This window comes from Synchiropus splendidus, chromosome 11, assembly GCF_027744825.2.
Source record: "Synchiropus splendidus isolate RoL2022-P1 chromosome 11, RoL_Sspl_1.0, whole genome shotgun sequence".
Taxonomy (NCBI): Eukaryota; Metazoa; Chordata; class Actinopteri; order Syngnathiformes; family Callionymidae; genus Synchiropus; species Synchiropus splendidus.
The window spans coordinates 5,064,116-5,083,080 of record NC_071344.1 but is presented as its reverse complement, the minus strand read 5'-3'; the positions used below and the strand labels follow the sequence as shown (position 1 = coordinate 5,083,080).

The following is an 18,965-nucleotide window of genomic DNA, read 5'->3' as shown; positions in this document are numbered from 1 at the left end:
TTGTGATCTTTGTCTGTCATTATACTACAGGCCAATAGTAGTAGTAGTTCATCATTGAACACCGTTTTTATATTTATTCTTGTCAAATATCATCAAAATATAAGGTGATCTGTCATGACTGTTACTAAATTGATACTACACATCTTTTAATAAGGCTGAGCACTCACATATTCATACAGCTGCTTCACATCAAACTCAAAGTTTAAACGCTTGCCTTTGCCACGTTGCATTCAGTTGAAGGGACCCTATTGTGCAACTCTTTTCTCTTAAAAATTCAATTGCAGACAGTGAAGTTATTTCTTTTATCACTATATCATATAAAGTAATTGAAGGCATGACAAGGACAATTACATTTCTGACATGTCCATGCCTTTTCGAGTAACATTGCATGCGGACAAACAATATTTACTGCATATACTTATTAATCCAGGCTATTTGATATAGTTTTGTCATTTATTACACAATTCAACACAGTGCACAAAAGAAAACAAATTGAGAGCAAACTTCAAAGTTTGTCGATCAGCCGATTCATGAGGCTCTCAAACCCTTTCTGGGACGATTGCAGTTGGGCCAGTAGCTCTTCATGGCGCCTCTGACTGGCTGCCTCAGACTCTCGCAGGTAGCGCAGGATGTCATCCTCCCTCTGTCGCTTTTGTCGCGGCGCAGTGCAGGGTGTCTGCGGCGGCTCAGTGCTGGAGCAAGCGGCAGGCTCAGCTCGAGCTGTCGCTATAAATGGAGGCGCAATCATCTCTGGTCTCCTCATGTCAAGTCCCACGTGTGTCCCAACAACCGGGAAGACCACGTCATGCTGCTCTCCAAATAATGAATCCATCTCACTATAAAATTTGAAACGAATGGCCCGACTTCCTTTTGCCCTGTTACTGACTTTTATTTTTTTGTAACCGTCCAGAAGGGTGTTCCACTTTCTGGCAACTTTATCAGGGCAGAATGGCTTGTTAAACCTGGTGCTGAGTTTAGCCGCTGTCTCCTTCCACAGGACCTTCATGTTTGACCTTGCAGCTCTGAGACATGAGTGAAGTTCCTTAAGAGTTCTCGGACGACCACCTGCCTCTGTCTGCAAGTATTGGCGCATGACGTCTATGAGGTAGAGAGTCTGGGCCCTGTCAAACTTCTCACAGTCTGGCAGGGAAGGCGATGGGCCGAGGGAGTCAGCGCTGTCCTCTAGAATACACACATGAATCTGCATTAGTGGGTGACTAAATGTACATATACAACTGACAAGTGCATAGATGTTGAATGCATTACAAGGAGGATCACGTTTTCAAATCATTCTATTCTGCACACTAGTAGACGACTGATCATTATCTAACCTTTTCTCTTTTGCCTTCCAGCCCTGTCTCCGACTCACCATCAAGAACTACGACCAGGCTCGCCACGGTTTTGCAGTCCTCATCCACACTGTACGTGGAGGCATCGAGCGCTTGAAAAACAGAATGAAAAAAAAAAAGTCAAAGCGAGCAAATCACTGCCACCCCCTTCCGCTGTTATTGGCTTGAACTTTAACCGACTTATTGAGACAAATCTGATCAGACGTGCTACAATACACAACAGTACAGCAGCTAAACTTACTATTTACTATCGGATCAGCCATCGAGGGTGCGTTCCAGTTGTACTCGGAACAGGGAATTTCCCAGTTACGTGCCTGCAGTTTCGACGCCCCGAGATCGGATATCCAAGTCGGAGACTCCTTTCCATAGAACATATGTCCTACGTCTATTCGCATAGAGCACATATGATGTTAATATGTCGTGAAGCCTCAGTAAATCATCCAAGATGGCCTCCTCGAGTGTAAACAGGAAGTCGAAGTTTGTGTTTTCATCCTCATTCGGCGAGTCCAAGTCTAACGCGCCAAAACGTCATGAGACTTTCACTTCCTTAGTTAACATTTGTTCTCCACAACATAACGTCCACAGTTTATTCATTTAGAAATGTCCTTATTTCTTTATTAGCATTAGCAGCGGCAGACATTTTTCATTAAATTAATCGATTTATTAATAACACCATTTTATAGCGATGCATAAAAAATTGGAACTTGGTTGTTGGTTTTCTGTCAGAAATCATTCGAGGTTAACTTCGTCATGTTTACCAGGAAGTGCTTCCTCCTGCCACCGGTGGTGCAGTGTGTCCTCCTCTCCACCTGAAAACGAAGTTCACAACTTGTGTGCTTTACGCCGACTCACTCAAACTGGATAAGGTTTAAAGTGCGAGACATCGGGAGCCACCATGAAGGTTTTTGTAACGAGGCGAATCCTGCCGGAGGGTTTCAACATACTGTCGGCGTCCGGAGTGTATGAACCGGTTTTAGTTTAAAGTCAATATTTGTACTGTGCGATATTTCATATCAGCCAGTTAAGAAGTAATTTCAAATGTATTCTTCCCTCGCCATCTGTCCCAACTTCTCATCTCCATGTTTCCATGGTAACAGGTGTGAGGTGTCTATGTGGGACTCGGACGAGCCAGTGCCGAGAGATGAGCTGCTGAAAGGGGTGCAGGGAGCCTCTGGTCTACTCTGTTTACTCTCGGACAAGATCGATGCTGAGGTCCTGGATGCAGCAGGTATCTATTCAGGTTTCTTGAACTTCAGAAGTGAATCACTGAAACATGATTTTCCCCACTGTGGGACTAGTAAAGGCCGTCTAATCTACACTAAAATAGATGGCTAACAAACAATCACTTCTGAGGTGTCATGTGTTCTGCTGTCCACAGGGCCCAACCTGAAAGCCATCAGCACCCTCTCGGTGGGCTATGACCACTTAGATATGGTCGAGATAAAAAAACGGTATTTAAAAAAGATTTTTAAAATTATTTGACAAAACAATGCAGTACGCATTCTGTTTGTTGTGTGTGTCCAACAGTGGGATACGAGTGGGCTACACTCCTGATGTCCTGACCGACGCCACCGCTGAACTGACCGTTGCTCTGCTGCTGGCCACGGCACGGAGGTTACCCGAGGCCGTGCAAGAAGTTAAAAAGTCAGTGAAAACGCTCCCTTTGTGTAATCAATAAAGCTGTGTATGCAGCAGATATTTGTTTAAACTTGAAACTCTCCTTTTTATCTTTTGCATTAGTGGTGGCTGGACCCAATGGAAGCCTTACTGGCTGTGTGGTTATGGACTTTCAGGCAGCACAGTGGGAGTTATCGGACTTGGGCGCATCGGTACTGTCTTTGTTGTAACTTGTTCTAGTCGTGTATAAATCTACTTCCCCTATCATTCTGCTACCATCACATAAAATATTTGAAACCAGAGAATAACTACACATTACAGCTGTCTACAGCTGGTCTTCTTAATATTTTTGAGTTTATTTGCCGTCAGACGAGTGAGGAGATTACTGTTGCTGTTCCAATGGGACAGTGGCAGATTAAAGTGAGAGGGAAGCATTTTGGTTCTAATTTAGTCCTCAAATTCTCACTTGCACAAACCAAATACACTCAGGACTGCTGTGTTATCAGAGCTTCAAAACTCATACACTTGTCTGTGAACAGAGAAAAATGTATGGAATTAGTTATCATGTTTCATGAAACCTCTCCCAACACATCACTCCTGCAAATATATTTATTTATTTTTTAAAATTTCCTCTGTGATTAGGTTTGGCAATAGCTCGCAGGCTGATGCCCTTCGGAGTGAAGCGTCTGCTGTACTCGGGGAGAACTGCTAAACCAGAGGCTGCTGAGCTCAACGGAGAGTTTGGTAAGCAAAAGAGGAACTACTGGGAGAGACAAGTGCCGGATAACAAATGATCACTGTTGTCTTTGCAGTTCCCCTCGACACGCTTGTTTCAGAGAGCGACTTCATCGTCGTGTCTTGTTCTCTGGCGCCGGAAACCAGGGGGTTATGTGACAGGAACTTTTTTGGAAAGATGAAAAAAAGCGCTGTCTTCATCAACACAAGCAGGTGTGTCACATGTCGCCTGAGTACATGGACGCTTTATAATCCACGTGTCCCCACAGAGGAGCAGTGGTGAACCAGGAAGACCTGTATGATGCTCTGAGCAGCGGACAGATTACCGCTGCTGGTCTTGATGTCACAACACCCGAGCCCCTCCCAAAAGACCACCCGCTTCTGACTCTAAAAAACTGTGGTGAGTCAGCAGGATTTCATTTTTTTTAACTTTAGTGTAAAAAAGATACTTTAAAAATTGCATTTTGAACTGTAAACAAGTTAATATATTTCAGAAATAATTGATCTGTAAATAATGCATCATATAGTACACTAAATTCTCGATCTAACAAGGCTTATGTATCGACCTGCAGTGGTGTTGCCACATATTGGAAGTGCCACATATGCCACCAGAATGACCATGACGTCCTTGTCTGCCCACAACCTGCTGGGAGGGATCCAGGGAAAGGAGATGCCGAAAGAACTGTTCTTCTAGAAGGTGTCATCTCGCAGGCTGCTGCTGGTGAGAGGAAACAGTCGAGGGGAAGACGTGAATATACCGTCCGTTGACTGTTCTGTTGCCAAAACTGTGAAAAATCAGTTGTAATGCACTCCATAATAAGTTAAAAAAGAAGTTTGTCATCTGTTCTCACACACTGCCCTTCGCATAGCACCTCCTCTGGAGGGTACTGACCACTGCAAACTGACAAAAAGAAAGAAAAAAAAACACAATGTTGGACGAGGTAATAATGTTATGGTGCACTTATATTTTAAAATAAAATCTTTTCACCCCTTCACTCGTAGTTTTTATTGTGTTTTCCAGTCATTCCACAATAGAAATCCTCTCGAAAGGCTTGAAAACAAGTATTAAACTATACTTAATATTTAGATCTCTGGGTGAGTCTGTCCAAGGAGTAGCACTTGCCCCAAGTAACCGGGACAGCCCACTGTGACCCCAAACATGTGAGCCAAGAGAAGAACATGAAGGAATGAATGCGCTTAACAATATCAAAAAAATATTAAGGGTCCTTGAAGGTCTGGTCGAACTTCCAGCTGAGACACGTGGAGTTCTTGGAGTGTTTGTACAGGTGGGAGGACTGGCTGAAGCGCTTGCCACATTTGGGGCAAGGATAGGGCTTCTCCCCTGTGTGAACCCGGATGTGTTTCTTGCAGTCTGTTAAGTTCATAAAGGTCTTGGAGCAGATTTTACAGGCATACTTCTTCTCGCCTTCCACCAGCAGGACATTGTCCTCAGCTGCTGCCTTCTTGCACTTGGCTACGGTCTCCTCCGAGGCTCTGACGAAGGGAGGATCTGGCTCTCCTGCTGCGCCAGATTCTGGGGTCGGCTCTGATTCTGATTGTGTTTTCGGAGCAATGCGACGGAAGAGTGTTCCGCTGCTCCCCCCTGATGCTCCTCTGCTGTTCCCCTGCTTTCCTCTGGTGACCTGGACCCCAAGATTGCCTATGAATCCAAGGGAGTTCTGTGCAGGCTGCAGGATTAGAGTCCCTTGAAAACCAGAACCCTGACTAGGGAGCAGCTGCTGAAGAGGTACAGGAGTCAAGACTAGTGAGGAGGAGTCTGTCTGTGCTTCACCAGGAGCTTCACTGGCGGCTGCAGCTGCAGTGGCAGCGGCGGTGAGACTTGCCAGGCTCTCCTCCTCTCCCAGACCCCCCATCACACAGTCATTACCGGGGTTCAGGAAGGAGGAAAACGCCAGCTCTGACAGACTCTCCAGGCCATCGCCGTCTTCTGCATCTCCTGCCCCCTGAGGAAGTTCTGAACCCATCTGGGATTGTAAACTGTCCACTGAAGTGAGGGTGTCAGTGCTCAGGTGAGCAGCCAGCAGCTGGCTGGAGTCCTGCAGCGGGGATGAAGGAGAGATGTCGGTCGCTGGATCTGGACTCTCCTTCTTCACTTCAACTGTCAGCACTTTGATCCCAGCTACCTCCTCCTCCTCCTCCTCATAATCTCCCTCCTTTATCTTCACTTTGGTGTCGCCACTCATCTCGCAGATTCCACCAGAACTGCTGCTACTTGGAAGTTGGATCTCGTCTGACTCCCCTTTGGTCACTTGATATTTCCCCTCTACCTCGCTGATGTGGATCGTGGTCTTCAAACAGCAGGGTGTCTCATCTTCCTCCTCTTCAATACAGATGGTGCTTCCAGTCACAGTCGGGGAACACCGCCAGCCTCCAGGGGATCTGCAGGACCTCTTCCTGTTGCTGGACCGCTCCAGCTGTTTTCTCTTTCGGCCAGTCTCACCACCATCACCGATCCACTGAACCTCCTCATCCTCTGCTCCGCCTGACTGACTCACCTCCATCTCTGGTCCCCCCTCATTGTCCTCTACGTCTTCTCCGCCGGACCTCCATCCTTTTGGAGGAGATGATGGAAAGTTCTTCCTGGATAGATGGAGCTTGCACGCTTTCACGACAGAGTTCAGATGCAGATGTGAAGCAGCCAGCAGCACGTCCATCACGTTGGAGGAGCCGAGTGACAGCGTGGACATGTAAATCATGTCCAACAAGGTGGAGAAGGCTTCAGGGGTCACCACACCAGGGTCGAGAGACATCACACTCCCACCTTTCTCACCTCCCTCGGCATCATCATTGGAGCTGAGGAGAGCCTTGAAATGGGAGCTGCAGGCTGCCAGGATGGACCGGTGGGCCTGGAATCTCTGACCCCCCACCACCACCTCACAGTCACACATCTGAGCATGGAGTCGCTGCTGGTTCAGCTGCTGGAAAATACGCTGGAAATGACCTGGGAAGTCCATACTTGTCCAGATATATCACTATCTATATCATCGCATTGCTCAGCCGAATCTGGTCGCTCATTGTGCGCAGGCGGGAACTTGCAGCTGCTCTGGAGGGTGGGCGGGCCTGGACCACAAAAGAGGAGCGATGGATGCGATCAGCGCGGAGTCCAGTCTGCTGGTCTTCTCTCTGCCGAACTCTCAGGACGGCATCCGAAATGATCGCTGATCGTGTCTGACAACTGTCGCCGGCGTGAGCCGATTACTCCGATTTGCTTTGTTGTCGCATCTCATCCGGTTCTCTTGGAGTAACAGCGCCCTCAAGTGTAGGGGGAGAGAACTGCTTCTTGTGAAAGGTCCAGACCTGGATTCGAACCCTACTGAGAGGCAGCGGTGCCAACCTTTGCTCCATTGTGCCGCCCATATGAATTGGTATTTAAAATATTGAACAGGTAGAAAAACAAAATAATTCCAGGATTATGTCCAGAAAAGTTGTTGCTTTATTATAATAATAGAGTTTAAGTTAAGTTGACCCCACTGAGTGTTGAGTTAAACTTGGTTAACCTCACAAACAGAAGTCGTGGTTTGCTGATTCAGAACTAGCAAAACATCGTGGCCTTCCTTTTGCAATAATCGGTGATTCATGTAGAAGGAAAGCTTCTCGTGTGGATCGGTGCCAGGGTTTTTTGGAGACACTTGAAGTGGCTCAACATGAAACTGAAAATACCATCTGTTGTTGAGTCTGTGTCAGCTGCTCCACAACACAGGCTCCATATCATGGGGCGCAAACTCCAGTGTAGCTCCATGATGGAAAGGTAGCAGAACAGTATGGCATAGGAGCTGAGGTCTTGTTGCAACTTTTGAGGGCTGACACACCTATAACTAGCTGACCATAGACTGACCTACAGATGTCATCCTGGTCAACCACACACAGCGCGAATGAACCCCAGAGATCTGGCATACTCCCGCAAGAACCATTTTAACTATAAAACCGGTCACCAATTGCAAATCAGAGTTGATCAGTTTTAATGAAAGTCCAGATTTTGGATCTTGAGGTTTGACAGAACGATATAGACAGCATACAGAAACTCCACCAGGCAGGTAACAAATAACATCACGCTCTGTTCAACCCTGTTCAGCAACTATTGAGGAATGTGGCAAACGTTTCCACTCTCACTCTAACAAGCGTCACAGGAACGACAGACTTTTCAGCATGTCAAGGCAGATCTTCCCGTCTTTTTTATGATTCATCACAGTAGAGCTGTGGGAAGAAAATGACGCCGGGAGGTCTTTACACAGACTTCAATATCTTTATTTACAGATGAATCGTTTGACATTATCGGTTGGCATGAGGAAACTTTATTCTTTTTGCATCGCTGAATAAGCTGTTAAAACATGTTTATTGGCTTGCACTTAAACCAAAAAAAAAAAAGTCAATTTCTATAGAATGGGCTTAAAAAACAACTTTAAAATAAGGTTTTGTTGGCATCAATCATCGTTCAGGTTGAGAAACGCACGGCACCAATTCGCATGGAGCCAAGCGGATCGCCTCATGATGCAGACACAACGCTCCAGTGGCTTCATGCTCATGTAGAAAACAAAAAAAGAAAATGCACTGCATAGGCAAGGGAGAGCCATATATAGCCGTTTCTTTGAGACTTTAAGTCGTAGTTTCACTTCATCAGGAAGTGGGTGGACCTCTGATTGTACCACATAGTAAAATGCTGAATAAGGAAACAAAATACAGTGCTGAAAGCTTCTAGAGCCACTGATTGGAGTGTGGAACCAGTAATGAGGATGAGGGACAGGAAGAGATGTCACACAGAGCAGAGGAATGTGGATTCAGAACGACAGGGAGTGAAGGTGGTTTCCACTCAAACAGTAATGGGAGAACACTCTGAGAGACAGCGGGAACTTGGAGAGATGTGTGTGATGAAGAAGGATGAATCTTCAGTTACTGAGCAGCAGCTCTGTTGCCGTCTCCTCGTCCCAGGATTTCGATGACAACGCCACTATTACTGCATTCTGGTAAGGCAAAGGAAAGACATCTAGACATCCACCGGCTCGAGTGAGACAGCGTGAACTTACTTTTTCAAAGCCCATGGCACAGAGTTTTTCTATTTTGTGTGTGTACTCTGGACAGGAGACGGGAGCGCCTGCATAGACGTGCGACCAGAGCCGTGCCGTTTGTTTGAACATCTCTGGGTAATGCTTGTACTGTCACGACACACAAACAAGAGGTCTGTCAAAAACATGGCCGCTCAAATGATCACACACACAACAAGGACAGGGCAGTAAAACATCTAAAGTGTTCTGTTACAAGGCCAAACTTGCCCAACAAAACCAGCCAGACCTATCAAAACAAAGGCTGCCATCAGTGCCCTGGTAACGCTGCGCAATTGTTCTCTCTCTCCACAAAGTAACACATTAAAATCATTACGTGATACAAGATCATTTAACGTGATTTGATTTAACTTTTGTTACAGCCACTGCTCTCGGGAAAGGCAGCACAGAAATCTGTGAAACGCAATCCTTGTCCACCTACCTGATTGGCTACCACGGCATCTTGAGGATCATCGGGTTCTGCGGCTGCCAACAAGGCTTGTAGTGACAGGAGGACCGTCCTCAGCGTCATTGCGGCTGCCCTGAGTGAGGAAGGTTCATGAAGTCAGCGACAAATGTGTCAAGTGTATTGTGCGAGGCTTATAGTGAGGGAGTTAGCAGTCAAGCAGTGAAATATCTCCCCAATATAGATGGGTTCAGCTTCATGAATCCTTGTGGTACTATCACTGGTGAAACAATTCTTCAATCATCACAATATTATAATACTATATAATTTAAAAACAGACTTACCACTGGTCTTTAAGAATGTCCAGACAAATCGCTCCTGTGACTGAACTGATGTTGGGGTGCCAGATCTTCGTGATGAAACGCACCTAAAGAAAGTAAGGTACATAAATGCACCGATGTTTCAAAGAACATCATATAAATCTGATGTGCAAATGAGAGCAGTAGGGTGTTTACCTTGGGTGGATTGAAAGGATATGTTTCTGGAATTTTAATTTCTAGTTGATATCTACCCCCTGTAAGAAGAAGAATGTGATCATCAAAACAGCACTATGGACTGAATGCCCCAAAGAAGCAGCCCTACCCACCTTCATATGGCGTGTCAGGAGGTCCTGCTATCTCCCCTTTGAGTTCTGTAAAGTTCTCATCCACTAGGTCAACTTTGATCTGGTTTCTGCTCGTCTGCACCAAACATATAGACAGAGTGTGACAATACAAACATGTTGGTTTTTTTAAATCTCAAGACAAGAAAAGGAACAAAAGCCAAGTTTCTCCAGTTGATGTTCAAGCCTGTAACACTCAGTCTAGGTCCTCAGCACACACACAAACACAGCAACGAAGGTTATGCAGTCCTTCAACAACAGGACAGATCCAGTTAGGCAGCGGTTCCACAGCACCACATCGACCTGAAGTAGGTCTACAACAACTCGTGGACTATTATTGACTATTAAATTAGTCACAGACAGGTTCACCAGTTGTGACATCATCATTCTCTTAACAAAATCCATAGTGAGGGGAGAAACAGCTAAGGCTATGTGACCATCACGGACCTAAAACGTCTAAAGTAAGGGACCATTTCACAAAGGGCACGCAACTTCCACACCCATACAAATTGATTAAAAATATTTTGTAAAATACAAATTAGTTATAACAAATGACATGCATTTTTTTAGTACTGTATTCACCAGTCGACCATCAAAATAATGGAAAGAGGCAGTCACAAACTGAAGACTCTTTCAACTTGTCTCATGCATTTTCAGTCATCTCTTTCTCCAAAGTTCTGTCATGTCCAAACTGCAACCACATAAAATGCACTGGCAATAAGACAGGGCCACAGCAAGTCAGCCTTGTCCATGTAACCCATGGTGATCACCCTGTGAAGCCCCCCTTGCCTTCTTCATGTCCTCCTCAAATCTTGCCCTCTTTCCCTTTACCTGCCGAGTCTCCAATATCATTTTTGTTAACCTGGTCTGAAGTATCGAGCATCAAGACATTGTGTTGCTTTTCTTGTTTCGGTTGAATACACAGTGATGCAATGTTTTAAATTGAGACAAAAACAAATTTCTTCCTTATTTGCTGCTTCCAAATCCGTTACTCATTGATATAACAAACAAATACCTGTAGTTAGGATCATCCCAAACAAACCATATTTGCACCATTCGTTTCACCTAGTGAATGGTGCGCTTCCAGAAGGGGAATACTCTTAAAGCGTAACGCCACACTATCCTTCCCTTCTGTTTGACCCTGAGTCACCATTTGACATCCTCAAAACTTTCTTCAATGAGCCACTGTTTTGACGTGTCAACGAAGCCTGGGATCCCCCGGCAGGCGCTGCTGTCATGACTGACTCACTAGTTTGATGGCTCGTCTCACATTGGCTTATTCAGCAGAAGCTGGCGCTCTGGTATCTTCTAGTGAACTTGGATGTCACTTGTTGAACAGGCCGTGATCTAAACGAGCACGCGGGTCTTCATATTTAGCACATCTGACATGTCAACATGACAAACACACACACACACAGGACACGACTAGATGTTACCCACATTGGTTTCATTGACAGCTGCTCTTACAATGTCGTACGCCAACGCTAAAATTAGTGTTGGTGTCTAACTTCAACTTTATTGGAATATATTTCTGTATATCTGATTTTCGTTTAGTGTAAATTACTGGACACCGGACCGTTAGCTTCCACAGTTAGCCGTCCGATGGTTAGCATCGATAGCCCTCGGTCAATAGCGCGCGGTTATATCCAAACAGTGGAAGAAAACAGCAACCAACCTCTTCACTTTTCAACACCTCCTTGAATTCCCGTTTTATCCTCTGCACTGCGATGTTGGCCATGGTTCCCCGGTGTCGCGGCGCGGTTGGGGCCTCGTCAGTCCGACCGAGCTAGTAGGTTCTGCCCACAGCAACTCTGCTCCTTTCTGGGCGCAACCTGACGAAAACCAGCCGCGGCGAGGGCTGATGCGAACTGCGTCGAATCTGCTGGTCAGTGCGGCGTCTGTGATCGTCCAACCGGCTTAGTGTGGGTCGGTCATGTCAGATGGAGAAGCGCGGAATGGTGAGTGAAAACATTTTAATAGCAAACTGCATGCAGTCTGTAGGAGAGCAGGTCATGTGACCAGTGTTGTCGCCCCCGTCACAGGCTGCATCTGTGACGTAGGAAATCCTTGATAATAAAGTACCGCCACTCCATTGAACTTTCAAACTGGCACACACGTGGGGAGTCTGGACTTTCACTGGCAAGCTAATTCTTAGGTTGGAAAGATAGAATTGGTGTTTGAGTCACAAGAAGAATATCAAACAAGATCAACGTCAACGGCGTTAGCAATCCTGAACCAGTTGGATCTCAGAATCTTGTTCACAAGTGAGTGAAGGATGTGTGGGATTAACTGACATTTATGCTTTTGGTGACCAGAAGTACAAGACCTTTGCTATCCGTGCAATTTTAGATCATTAAACTTCAACTCAGAGATGAAAGTTCATGTGGAATTTTTTTTAGCAAAAGCAAAAACATTTTATTTGGTCAGCTGGCACAATAGATTCAAATATTTATATACATACTGCAAAGGAATATTTATTTATTTGTACACGCCACTTACAAAGGCCACATTAGCGAAATTCAACAAATAGTTTTGGGGTCGATTCAAACACATGCACAGGTATTTTGTGGGCTGGTGCAAAAAATATTGTTGTTAGGGTGGTTCATTTGAACTTGCCAGTAAACACAGTCTAAAATTTGATGAAGAGGAGTGGAAACAAATTTGTCCTCACGCAAACTGAAATAAAGTCCCATCAGATACCAAAAACTAGGGTGAAACTTTACTTAAAAATGAAGAAAAAAGGGATCCAGAAAGGGCACTTTTCTCAGACAGGGAGGGAAAATAGGCTGGTGCTCGAGCATCACTAGGGATTCAACAATGCATGTGCCTGGGTCCAGTGTTTAAAGAGGTGATCTCTCTTTGGGCATGTGTTTGACAACAGATAAACATGAAAACATTGCATCTCTGTCTTGTCCCTTTCTCCTGCTAGTATTCCCCCTGCTTCTTTTTTGGCATGCACTGGAGATGATGACAAACATACTAAGTGCTGTTGATAGTAGCAAAACGATGCCAACAAGAAGGAGTTTATTCTTCTTCAGCCATTCGCAAGTGGGGCAGATCTTTTGGGGTGCCCTGGTTCCACATGTTTGAAGTTTGATGTCAGTTGGGAACCCACCCTGTGCTATAATGTCTCTGTAAACTGTGACTGATTGTTTGGGTTTGGATTGTTGGTGGTCTGAGGTGAAGAAGCCAAACTGGGAGGTGGGTCCATCTTGGAGCTTCCACATATAGAAACCTTGCAGATTGACTCCATCCGTATGCTTGGCTGAAGAGAAATGAATAAACAAGAAAAAATAAAGTAAATAAATATTGCAGTACATAAAAGTTCAGGCAGAGGTCACTGTTGCTATCGTAGTATATTGGCTAGAGGGCCTTTGTAGAAGGGTCAAACCCCGTCCCATAACGGACAAAACAGATCTTGGGTGCAGGTGACCTGAGGCAGGCGGTATGCCTTTTTCAGCTATATAAATATTCATAATCATAAATTCTAACTTGGAGTGAGTTTGCCTATTATTAATGTCTCGATCGCATCAGTTCTCACGTTCGTTTTAAAACAACTAACAAAACACAGTTTACATATTAGGCTCAGTCCACATGGGTATATGGCTTGATAACCCAGATAGAGCAGGTTTTACATGTTATTCTAGATGGACCACTGAGTGAGCAAGTGCTAACTGATATAAGATTTGGAGAAAACTTTAGCGGTCTATTATCAACGCTGTTTTTGTAGCTGGTAAGACACATCCAGTGTGTGAAGAACAACATGTTTGTATGTGTGACGCATTGGAAAGGTGAGGGCCATAAAGGGCAAAGTATAAACTCACTGCAGTATTTTATCTGTGCTCCCTTGACTTTTATGATCTTTAGGGCTTGTAGTTAAGTTTAAACAGCCGTGAATCTGACGTCAGAAGGTGAATGTGTATCAGCTACAGCATAATTCAATAACATATAAACTCTAATTTAATAAATGAACATCAAAAAATGCTGGTCATGGATGCCTTGTCCAGTAACAATATTATTAATCTAATCAATACATCCTTTGAAAACAATCCATTTACATGTCAATGTACATGTACGACAACACAATATGGGAAGCGGCGTGTGACATGTTTGGGGCGTATAGTCGTTTCTAGCTAATGCTCATGAGTTTGTAGCGAAACATCCAGGAGACATCTGGAATATTAAATGCTCAAGTTGAAGAATCTGAACTTCGGTGGCTCGAAATGTCACTTCTGCCAATTGTTGGAGGAATGTAAGCGAAGTTAGAGTAGTTTGTGTCAAAATGACGTGAATGAGATGCTGGGATTGAAATGAAATATTAGGTTTGTTTCCATCAGCGGACTGGTAGAGTAAAGAATGCTAACTGCTAAGAATTTACCATATGTACTAGTTTCTACTGTGTGTGGAAATGGCGCATTACCCGACGCACGTTCTGAATGACAACTCTTACCTTTGAGGGCCTCCTGAAGGTAACTTTTGACGTAGTGTTGCCTGACTGTATCCTCCTGCACAGCCTGATCATCTATCCCACTCGCTGTTATTATAACAGGAGTGGCCTTGCCGTATCGCTCTGCCACCCATTTCAGAATTCTTCTCAGACCCCACGGCACGAGGGCCTGTCCCATGTTGGAGGTGAACCAGGTTGGATCTGACAGGGTTAAACAGCCATGGTTGGTGAGCTGTTTTGTCTTGGCCGATGCTTGCGGAACAGGAGACACCAAACGTGTGGTGAAGTGGTTGAGAGCGATAAAGCTCAGCGCGCCTCTGAGTTCCTCCCTCTCTGTGTCGGTGAAAGATGGAAGATACGACTCGGGGAGACCCAATTTTTTAGCTCTTGTTTCCATGTATTCCTTTACTTCCTTTGGATAATCTCCTCTGCTTTGTGCCTGCTCACATCTTGCTCCCAGTAATGGATCAAGGAAGCGACCCAGTTCAAATAGAAGGAATCTTTGTGTGGCTGTTTTGTGTGACTCCAGAAAAGGGTTTGCAGGCTCTGCCCAGTCTGCATGCAGAGCCAGCGACACCATTGTTCCCTGTTGATAGTAGTGCTCTTTCTCATGAAGCCTCCAGGCTTTCGCATGGGCCAGTAGAAGGTTGTGAGCAACCAGATGCTTCTCCCTTTCACTGGAATACAGATCCAGCAGTCTGTTCGGCTCATTGACCGTGATCCAGTACCGAACCCAAGAGCCAAGCTCCCAGTAACACAGGGCTGCATACGCTGTAAAAGCTTCCACGGTGCTACTATTGAGCCAACCACCTGAGGCATGTAGCCGACCCGGCAAGCCCAAGTTGGGAGCTCTGTTACTGGGGTAGTAGAGGATAACAACAGCTTCCAGACCCAGCTTCTTCAGTTCGGTGAGGACACAGCGATAATATCTGCTCAAAAGATCAACAATGATTAATTTTTGCTTTTCATTTTCAGTTCACATTTACCGTGTTTCACCTTAAAGCCTCTCTGTTGACACTGGAGAGATCTCCATTTGGTAATATCAGAGACCAGTTCAGGGCAAAGCGGTAATGAGACGCGCCGGTGGATGCAAACAGGCGAAGGTGACTGCGAATTGCTAAGTAGTCTGTGCACTGGGCGCGGTGGGTGCTCAGCTTTACTCCCGGCACAGGACGCAGAGAGCCGTCCCCGGTCAGGTTCCAGCTATACACATGTGGGTCTGTAAACTGTGGTGAGAAGGGGAAGAAGTGGACCTGGAAGACATGAAAGTAGAAAGAAAATATTTAGTAAAAAGACCTGGAAGTGTCTCATACCTCATACCGTCAAGGTGGAATCAGCGATGCCCCAGTGAAACCCACAGGGGAAGCAACCCTTGACCTCTGTGAGGTGTTCAGGCTGGGGAAAGCCATTGTCAAGAATCACACTCCTGTAGTACTGAGCTGAGGTTTTTGGAGTTCTGGTCTTGTTTGCTTGATTGAAGTCTACAAAGAAAAGACCTCGTCTGGCACTGAAGCCATAATTCCACTCCAAGCCATCCACCAGTGACCACTGAGTGTAGCCGAAAACGTTCACCCTCTCCAGTGTGACGGCTGTAGGGAAAGAGGTTAGGACGTCACATTAATGTGAACAACATATTTTGCCATTCAAGTGACTGTCCTACCTTGTAGCACCTGGTTGATGAACTTCTTCATCAGGTAAATCGCCACTGTGTCCTCTGTCTTCACGCTGGCGTCAGTGAACCAGCCTCCTTCAGCTATTAGCACTTTGGGGTCTTCGTACTCCATTTTAATCCAGGCCAGGACGCGTCTCAAATCCGGCGTCACACTCTGTTCGTAGTTTACAATGTCTTTGCCAAGTCTGAAGTTATTTGGACCAAAGGACAGCGCAAAAAAGTCAGCTGTCTTCCTGGCGAAGAGCTTCTCCTCTGTGGAGAACTCAGGGAGAAGCCTCCCATGAGTGGCCTTCAGAGAGTCTGGATAATCTCCATCCTGGAAAATAGGGCTGGCAAACCAGCCCAGAACGGCCTCCATAGAGTGCTGACACAAGTCAACATTAGCATCGTTTGTCCTGCCTTTCTGTGGCTCCACCCAGTGGGACCCCAACACAATGGACACATGCCCCTTTTGGACAGAGCGGAAGTTTGTATCGTAGATATGCCAAGCTGAAGCGTGAGCCTGTAAACCACAGCAACAATGTTACACTTAAAAACAAACAGAAGCAGATCATCTGCTCAACTGAGATTTAGCTCAGCTCTTCCTTCACCCGGACAATAAATCGGCATCCATCTTGCACACCATTAGATGAGGTTGATTGATTTTAACTTGACAGAAATATATATATAGCGACAACACCAACACTGTATTTGCTGCTGCCTTTGACATTGACTATTAATGGGGCATATCTTCCCAACTTCCTGACGCACACACTTTCTACAGAGCATAAATGTGCTGATGTGGCGGACTTTGACCTCACTTTGGTCTCTGTAAATGTCTGCCGTGCTGTTCACAAGGCAGCCAAAGTAAAGCATAATGAAGTGACGGAGCAGTACATGGGTAAACAAGAGATTTGCAGTAAAGCTTTGCCATGAAGCCTGTGCCTGCATCATGTTAAATCATCGAAGACAGATGAATATGTCTTCAAATGAAGTGGTTGTGGACAACTAACTTAAGTATGTATCGATATTTTTTAATTATCTGAGCAGGGAAGACAAACAACAAGAATAACAACAAAGAAAGTGATCTAAAAATGGAATTAAATAAGCAATTTATTTTATTTTGCAGAATGGAATAAAAATAAAATTCACCATCAATCTATTTTTACTTTATTAATTCTATTCAGACAAACTAAATAAAGTATAATAGATTATACCTATACAATACGTCAATAAATTAAATTAAAGATGATTTTAAAATGATAATTGACTAAAAGCAACACATTCATAATGAGAAAATTAAAACCATAAATATATACATATGGAAACATATTTTTCTCAGTATATTAAAGGGGATGTTGCCTCCCAAAAAACAGATGTTTTTTGCTCTACTCCACAAGAATCAGGTTTCACTCCTTCAATGATACAATGAACTTGATGTGGACTGGTGTCTGCTCTACTCCACGTCTCTGAAAGATGATGCCTCTCTTCCATGAAGGAAGTTTTCTCAACCCAGGTTTTGTGGTTTGGAGGACTGGTGAAGATGAGGTTGTTTGAACACAGTATTTTAAAGACATTGTGGCAAGCCTCTTAAGAATACATAAATAACCTTAGGTTACTCTCACCTTGATCATATGATGGGCTGCAATAAGAGCTGAGCCTGTTTCTCCAGGAGCATGTGCACCAGTGCCATACCCCTGAGTAGCCACCAGGTAGGGGTTATGCATGGTCAACCAGTATTTGACTCGACTTCCGAATGAGTGGAAACAAAAGGAGGCGTAATCGGTGAACAACTGCACCATGGTTTCATTCCTCCAGCCGCCATACTTCTCCTGCAGAACTTGCGGCAGATCCCAGTGATGGAGCGTCACAATGGGCTCGATGTTCCTCTCCAAAAGTCGATCGATGAGATGTTTGTAGTGCTCCACAGCCTCCACATTGGGGGGATCTTTTGAATCTCCGTAAGGAAAGAGTCTTGACCAGGAGAGGGAGAAGGTGTAGGCATTTGCACCCAAAAACTCAAGCGCTTCCACATCCTTCTCCCAATAGGTGTAGCTGTCGCTCCCACTGACTGGTGTCTTGGTGAAGTGGTCCCAGATGGATGCACCTTCTCTAAGCTCATCGCTGGACCCTTCAGTTTGGAAAGCTGATGTGCCAGAGCCCCACAGAAATCCAGTTGGAAATGCTCCGTGGAGAAAATATTGATCTAGATCAGAAGAGTCCGTCTGATGCCATACCTTCTTTCCTTCACCGGGAGAGCATGACGCTTCGTTCCAATAATAAGCCAGCAACAGGTAAGGCAGAAGTCGGAGGACATGACTGAGGCAGTACATGCTGAAGACGTCCACGTGGAGGGCATTGAACACCTCAGCCTGAACAAGCACTTGAATAAAAGTCTACTTTTGCGATTGGAGAGAATAGCATTTGAAGCTGTTGATCTGACAAGCGACTCAGACTTCCTTATCTTTTCTCCAGCGCACTTGTGATCACACTTCCTCAGCCCCTCCCGACCTCATCCTCACGCACAAACAGGAGCACACACACTGGGACACTACCCCACGCGTTATTACATCAACACTGGGCTCACATCAATAGCTTCTGTTCCTATTACTACAGAGGATTTGACAAAAAAAAGCTGTTGATTGCAGCAGAAGCCTCTTGTCAATAATTAGCTTTGCACTCTGAGCTCACGGTCAAGACTGAAAAAAATGTGCTAAACCCTGTTTGGTCTCTCTCTGACACTACACACACAACAACGAAGTTCATTTGAAGATCCTAAATGTAAACATAAATATGGGAACAGAAATTTGTGCCCAACCTTTAAGAAAACAAAATCTCCCCATGTGAGGGAGGTAAAATAATTCAATGTATTTATGAACATAGAAAATACATATAAATATCATTCAACTAAAAATACAATTTATTATGACATTTTACATGACATTTCTATCAGTTTTATAGTCGAACTATGAGCCAAAATGAGTAATATTTTAGATGCAAGATGAAAAGATGTTTTTTTTTCTTGCTTGATCTTAGCAGCAG

General features: G+C 44.9%; 5 protein-coding genes across 7 annotated transcripts; 1 reads left to right on the top strand and 4 right to left on the bottom strand.

Annotated features, from left to right (window-relative positions):
• Positions 1–439: 439 nt before the first annotated feature.
• LOC128767497 (uncharacterized) lies at positions 440–1,802 on the bottom strand. Of its 2 annotated transcripts, none has more exons than XR_008416119.1 (3): positions 1,591–1,802; positions 1,332–1,441; positions 440–1,182 (listed from the first exon to the last, which is right to left on the bottom strand). XR_008416119.1 is itself a non-coding variant. In XM_053879592.1 (3 exons), exons 1-3 carry the CDS (start codon positions 1,751–1,753, stop codon positions 506–508), a joined length of 912 nt encoding a protein of 303 aa, XP_053735567.1. In that variant the 5' UTR covers positions 1,754–1,802; the 3' UTR covers positions 440–505. The 2 variants fall into 2 exon arrangements, 1 of the variants encoding a protein (XP_053735567.1); XM_053879592.1 differs by having other exon boundaries at positions 1,370–1,441.
• Positions 1,803–2,128: 326 nt separating this feature from the next.
• grhpra (glyoxylate reductase/hydroxypyruvate reductase a) lies at positions 2,129–4,691 on the top strand. Of its 2 annotated transcripts, XM_053879591.1 has the most exons (10): positions 2,129–2,309; positions 2,447–2,577; positions 2,728–2,800; positions 2,877–2,993; positions 3,090–3,178; positions 3,609–3,710; positions 3,779–3,914; positions 3,971–4,101; positions 4,274–4,422; positions 4,571–4,691. In XM_053879591.1, exons 1-9 carry the CDS (start codon positions 2,245–2,247, stop codon positions 4,393–4,395), a joined length of 966 nt encoding a protein of 321 aa, XP_053735566.1. In that variant the 5' UTR covers positions 2,129–2,244; the 3' UTR covers positions 4,396–4,422; positions 4,571–4,691. The 2 variants fall into 2 exon arrangements, with proteins under 2 accessions (XP_053735566.1, XP_053735564.1); XM_053879589.1 differs by having other exon boundaries at positions 4,274–4,689.
• On the bottom strand, positions 4,486–6,945 carry LOC128767495 (zinc finger and BTB domain-containing protein 5-like). Its single transcript, XM_053879588.1, has one exon. It carries the CDS (start codon positions 6,674–6,676, stop codon positions 4,919–4,921), a length of 1,758 nt encoding a protein of 585 aa, XP_053735563.1. The 5' UTR covers positions 6,677–6,945; the 3' UTR covers positions 4,486–4,918.
• Positions 6,946–7,727: 782 nt separating this feature from the next.
• On the bottom strand, positions 7,728–11,852 carry ube2ka (ubiquitin-conjugating enzyme E2Ka (UBC1 homolog, yeast)). The gene is made up of 7 exons (XM_053879145.1): positions 11,501–11,852; positions 9,811–9,904; positions 9,680–9,738; positions 9,509–9,591; positions 9,201–9,300; positions 8,744–8,872; positions 7,728–8,680 (listed from the first exon to the last, which is right to left on the bottom strand). The coding sequence occupies exons 1-7, from the start codon at positions 11,561–11,563 to the stop codon at positions 8,606–8,608; spliced, it is 603 nt and encodes a 200-aa protein (XP_053735120.1). The 5' UTR covers positions 11,564–11,852; the 3' UTR covers positions 7,728–8,605.
• Positions 11,853–12,402: 550 nt separating this feature from the next.
• On the bottom strand, positions 12,403–18,281 carry klb (klotho beta). The gene is made up of 6 exons (XM_053879566.1): positions 17,549–18,281; positions 15,933–16,446; positions 15,593–15,861; positions 15,269–15,525; positions 14,276–15,201; positions 12,403–13,090 (listed from the first exon to the last, which is right to left on the bottom strand). Exons 1-6 carry the CDS (start codon positions 18,254–18,256, stop codon positions 12,666–12,668), a joined length of 3,099 nt encoding a protein of 1,032 aa, XP_053735541.1. The 5' UTR covers positions 18,257–18,281; the 3' UTR covers positions 12,403–12,665.
• Between the last annotated feature and the right edge of the window lie 684 nt (positions 18,282–18,965).

Bases quoted from the DNA above. Each gene is read 5' to 3' on its own strand.
- LOC128767497 (XM_053879592.1), bottom strand. From the start codon at position 1,753: ATGTGCTCTATGCGAATAGACGTAGGACATATGTTCTATGGAAAGGAG. The intron at 1,442-1,590 runs GTAAGTTTAGCT...CTGTTTTTCAAG, and splicing joins GGCTGATCCGATAGTAAATA to CGCTCGATGCCTCCACGTAC. The intron at 1,183-1,369 runs GTGAGTCGGAGA...TGTGTATTCTAG, and splicing joins CCTGGTCGTAGTTCTTGATG to AGGACAGCGCTGACTCCCTC.
- grhpra (XM_053879591.1), top strand. From the start codon at position 2,245: ATGAAGGTTTTTGTAACGAGGCGAATCCTGCCGGAGGGTTTCAACATA. The intron at 2,310-2,446 runs GTATGAACCGGT...CCATGGTAACAG, and splicing joins ATACTGTCGGCGTCCGGAGT to GTGTGAGGTGTCTATGTGGG. The intron at 3,711-3,778 runs GTAAGCAAAAGA...TTGTCTTTGCAG, and splicing joins TGAGCTCAACGGAGAGTTTG to TTCCCCTCGACACGCTTGTT.
- LOC128767495 (XM_053879588.1), bottom strand. From the start codon at position 6,676: ATGGACTTCCCAGGTCATTTCCAGCGTATTTTCCAGCAGCTGAACCAG.
- ube2ka (XM_053879145.1), bottom strand. From the start codon at position 11,563: ATGGCCAACATCGCAGTGCAGAGGATAAAACGGGAATTCAAGGAGGTG. The intron at 9,592-9,679 runs GTAAACACCCTA...TACTTTCTTTAG, and splicing joins ATCCTTTCAATCCACCCAAG to GTGCGTTTCATCACGAAGAT. The intron at 8,681-8,743 runs GTAAGTTCACGC...TTGCCTTACCAG, and splicing joins GTGCCATGGGCTTTGAAAAA to AATGCAGTAATAGTGGCGTT.
- klb (XM_053879566.1), bottom strand. From the start codon at position 18,256: ATGTACTGCCTCAGTCATGTCCTCCGACTTCTGCCTTACCTGTTGCTG. The intron at 16,447-17,548 runs GTGAGAGTAACC...TGTGGTTTACAG, and splicing joins CAGCCCATCATATGATCAAG to GCTCACGCTTCAGCTTGGCA. The intron at 15,526-15,592 runs GTATGAGGTATG...CATGTCTTCCAG, and splicing joins TCGCTGATTCCACCTTGACG to GTCCACTTCTTCCCCTTCTC.